Source organism: Sciurus carolinensis, chromosome 15, assembly GCF_902686445.1.
Source record: "Sciurus carolinensis chromosome 15, mSciCar1.2, whole genome shotgun sequence".
Taxonomy (NCBI): Eukaryota; Metazoa; Chordata; class Mammalia; order Rodentia; family Sciuridae; genus Sciurus; species Sciurus carolinensis.
In genome coordinates this window covers 3534617-3539450 of record NC_062227.1, presented here as the reverse complement: position 1 = coordinate 3539450, position 4834 = coordinate 3534617, and the positions used below count along the sequence as shown (strand labels likewise).

Genomic DNA, 4834 nt, shown 5'->3' with positions numbered 1-4834 from the left:
GGTGCACAGAATTAGCAAGTTAGATTTCAGAACCCCTGAGGGGTTTCACAGAAACCAGCACAGAGCTTTGAGCAAGCGATCACACTGCCACAAAGGAAGCCAAGAGCGAGTTATAAAGTCACTCTCCTGAGAACTCCTTCCAGGAAAGCAGCATTCCCTTTCAAGGACACACCCCCAATGACCTGAAGACCTCTCACTAAGCCCCACCTTTTGAAGGTCCCAGCTCCACGCTGAGGACCAAGGCTCCAGGAACCTTTGAGGACAAATCACATCCAAACCACAGCAGGAGTTTAAAATTTTATTTTTAAAAATCCAAATAAAATTTCTGTATACCACATACACATACATTCTTTATATTACATAAAAATATAAAGACAGGTGTGGAGAGGTACAGGAAAACAATTTTTATCCTTTGACAAGGATGAAAAGGCAGCTTTAACGTTTTACCATATGTGCACAGTTGAAAGGGCCTCACCAGAGCTAAGCCAAGCCAATGGCAGGGCCACGTCCTTGAATCTTCTATTGGTCATCTTTTGGTCACAATGGCAAAATAACTGAGAAATCCAACCTAAGGGAAGAAAGGTTTCTTCTGGTTCACGGTGTGAGAGGCATTAGTTCATGGTTGGCTGGCTCCATGGTTTCTGGGCGTGGGGTGAGGCACAGCAGAACGAAGCTGCTCACCTTATGACTGAGAAGCAGAGAAAGCCGGGAAGAAAGGACCTGGGGACAAGACATACCACTGCAGGGCACACTCCAGTCACCTACTTCCTCCAACCAGGCTCTTTCTCCCCCGGTTCTCACCACCTCCCAATGGCCCATTAAGTATGATCCCACACTGGACTACTCCACTGGATGAGATCAGAGCCCTCCTGAGCCAATCACTTACGCAAAGTTGCACGTGTGAACAATGCTGCATTTGAGGACCCTTGAGACACACTCCACATCCAAACTCTAGCAGACCTTCAAAACTGTGAGCCAAAGAAACCTCTTTTCTTTATAAAAATTACCCATTCTCAGGCATTTCATTATGGTAATGGAAAACAGACTAATCAAAACCTATTTTTTTTTAACTATCCACTAAGTCTCAAAGATATTTTCATGTGAGTCTCATTCATTCTTTCATTCTTTCTAACCAAAATACAGATATACTGTGGTTTATTTAACTATCATTCCCCTGCTCATGCACTAACATACAAAGATCAACGCACGTCTGCTTCATTTCTTTTTCTTTTTCTTTCTTTCTTTTTTTTTTTGAAAAGAATTTGTTAACGTTTAATGGACCTCCAGAGCTCCATGTGGCTTTAAGCCACCAGAACTCAGGCACCCCCAACACCCTTAATCTCCTCAGCTCTTCTGCTGAAGAATTTGGCCTTCACGATGACAGGCTGCTTTGGGAGCCTTCTCTTCCCCAAAACTTTATAGTAACCCGACCGCACTACATCAATTATGGGAGCAGCTCCCGACTGGTTTTTGGCAGCATTTACTTGTGTCTGTCCACTGACCATTGTCCACAATTTATCAAGGTTGACAGTTGGGCAGAAGCTCTGGTTCCTCTTTAAGTGGTAATGCCTCATACCAACTTTCCCAAAGTAACCTGGGTGAGATTTGTCGAAGTTAATCCTGTGGTGATGCATGCCACCAGCATTACCCCGGCCTCCTAGGTGCTTCTGGTGCTTGCCAATGCGGCCATGTCCATGGCTCACGTGGTCCCGAAGTTTCTGGGTCTTCCTCAGTCTGGATGGCATATCGGCTGCCCAGACTAAAAAGCTGCTTCATTTCTTTTTGCATATAGCTTTTATTGTATATGTTTCACAATATTTCTGAAGTTTTCCTTCACATAGTCATGCATATTTCTCATTATGCTTATTAAAAATGTTTTATGGTTTTCATATACTTATGAGTTTGGGGGTTCTTGGTATAACATAAGAAACTTTTTTTTTTTTTTTTGATAGGGGAATTGAGCCTCAGAGCACTTTGCCACTGAGTTACATTCCCACTTCTTTGTATTTTTCATTTTGAGACAAGGCCTCACTACATTGCTTAGACTGGTCTTGAACTTGTGATCCTCCTGCCTCAGTCTCCCAGGTTGCTGAGATTACAGGCATGCACCACCACACTGGTGAAAGTTATTAATTTTTTATTGTTTACTTTTTTTTCTGTTCCCTTACTGTGCATTGATTCTCTTGGGTGTGTGTGTATATAACATATAATCTACAAATATTTGTATATATACTTTGTATCCATCAGCATCTAATCACAAAAACAGATTCCCCTCCAGTTATTTCAGATAATTGAACACATGAAAAAATTGGTTACAAATACATTGGAAGGTTAACTAAGAGCAAAATGGAAACACCTTCAGACAAGAAGAATGAAAGAAAAAATTGTTTTCCCCAAGGGCCGCCATCCCTGACCCTCTGAGGCTGCTGCGGACATTTGCCCTCATCAGTCAGGAAGCTAGGAGCCAAGCCCAAGTAACCCTACAAGCCTCTGAGGTTAGCAATGACCCACCAGCTCTCCGCAGGTGAGATTCCTGGAGCCCCGCTGCTGCTGCTGCTGCTGCTGCTGCTAAGGCAGGTCAGAATCCCACTCCTGAGCAGGCAGCCAGGCTCAGCCCTTGCCACGGCTCCTGCAGACGTCTGAGATGCCTACTCTGAGAGGCAAAGGCCCTTCTCTTTCTCCCACATCCCACCTCCTGCCAGCATCTCTCAGAGGCAGACTCTAACAGGAAGGGAGAGCTGGTCAGAACCTGGGAAATGAGTTTGGAGACTCCAGTTCTCTGTGTTATAAAAAGGAAGAGGGGTGGAGGCTGAAGTCACTGAAGCCAGAACTAACCCTAGCACATTATGGAATAATAGTTGTGGTCATAGTTGTCTTCTTTCTCATATTATACTGGGGTAGAATTTCTTACAAGGTTAAATTTCTACTTCCAGCTTTTGAACAGTATTGTTAGGAAATACTATTTTATTGAATCCCCTTTTTCCTACCAGAACATTAATAAATTTCCTAATGCTGAATCATTATTGTTTTTGTTTGTTTGTTTGCAGTACTGGGGATTGAACCCAGGGCCTCGCACTTACAAGGCAAGCGCTCTACCGACTGAGCTATCTCCCCAGCCCTGTTTGCTTTGTTTTAAAGACAGGGTCTCACTATATTGCCAAGACTGTCCCTGAACTCCAGAACTCAAGCCATCCTCCTGCCTCCGCCTTCTGAGTAGCTGGGACTGAAGTCAGAATAAAGACAGGTAGTTAGTGTAGAAATAGGGAATCGGGTCAATTTGAGGAAATGAAGCCATGAAGCCATCTGCCTTTGGAAGTTGGAGACTGCCCCTGGAAGAATAAAATGCCAAGGATCTCCGGAGCTCATTAATTACCAAATTTACCTGACTTTAAAGACTGTAAGCAAGGAGGTCTATGTGCAGCTCTGGGAGAAAAATGTTGGTTTTATGCTAATCATTCTGGAGTAGTGAGGGAATCCATGGCAAAAGTCAGAGAAGGACTAACAAACAGAAAAAAAGAATGGAAAGCTAGTCAGAACTGGTTTGAATCCTGGTTCAATTTTTCCCCTTGGTTAACTACTCTGGTGTCCACTACAGTGGGACCCCTAATATTGTTGTTACTAGCTTTAACTATAGGACCTTGTATAATCAATAAGTTAATTGCTTTTGTTAAAGATAAAATAAATACAGTACAGCTAATGGTGCTAAAGGCCCAATATCAGCCCATTAAGCAGCAAGAATTAGAACAGTAGAGACCCAAGATTGGCTCTCTAAATGTTCTTGGAAAGGGGGGATGTTGAGAGCAGGGTGGTATCTGTGCTGCTAACTGTCTCAAGGACAAACAGGACTGCTGGGCCCCTGTGCTTACCAAGGTTGTTAAGAGACATTTGTCCGAGGAATGTGCAGTTGCCTGGAGACCTTATCCGTCAAGGACGAGAGCAGGGCCTAGCCCCGACTCAGCTCCTGCATAGTTCACCCCTTCCCTCCTCCCTTCTTCCTCTAGGACCGTCCAGTTCTGGCCGGACCCAATGAAAATCAAATAGATTGACCGGACCCAACCAGGGGAGGTTTAGCTGTTCGAATGTTAGCCAATTAGAAGAACACTGTAAAACTGCTTGCTTTTCCTTATAAAAACCCTGCTGACGAGGGCTCGGGGCCTCTCCTAGCGTCGTTGATTAAGGACGCAGAGGACCGGGTTCGAACTCGCTAATAAATGACTCTTTGCCTCTTGCATTGATCGTGGTCTCTGGTGGTCCTTGTGGGATCTCAAGCCTTTGGGCACAACATATGGGGGCTCGTCCGGGATCCCCAAGCCCACCCAGACACCTGATCATAGAGTCATAAATGACATCTTCCACCGGTGAGTAAGGCATTGCCGTGTGTTTTCTGGTCTGAATTGCCTGCAGGCTCTGGTTCTGGGCTGGCACAGTCCTGGCGGACGCGCTATAGGACCCCAGCAGGGTCTCGGGAGACGTCCCCTCGACCCATCTGGTGACATTTGTCACATCTGAGCAGCGGATGCTGCATTCTGGCGAGTCATCGCATCTGGTGACATTATTGTCACATCTGAGCAGTGGGTACTGCATTCTGGCGAGTCATCGCATCTGGTGACATTTGTCACATCTGAGCAGTGGGTACTGCATTCTGGCGAGTCATCGCATCTGGTGACATTATAGTCACATCTGAGCAGTGGGTACGGCATTCTGGCGAGTCATCGCATCTGGTGACATTATTGTCACATCTGAGCAGTGGGTACTGCATTCTGGCGAGTCATCGCATCTGGTGACATTATTGTCACATCTGAGCAGTTTGTACTGCATTCTGGGTAAATTTGTC

At 45.2% G+C, this 4834-nt stretch overlaps 1 protein-coding gene across 1 annotated transcript; it reads right to left on the bottom strand.

The window, feature by feature from the left end:
• Nucleotides 1-1316: 1316 nt before the first annotated feature.
• Nucleotides 1317-1745, bottom strand: LOC124965805 (60S ribosomal protein L27a-like). The gene has a single exon (XM_047526952.1). It carries the CDS (start codon nt 1743-1745, stop codon nt 1317-1319), a length of 429 nt encoding a protein of 142 aa, XP_047382908.1.
• Nucleotides 1746-4834: the final 3089 nt, after the last annotated feature.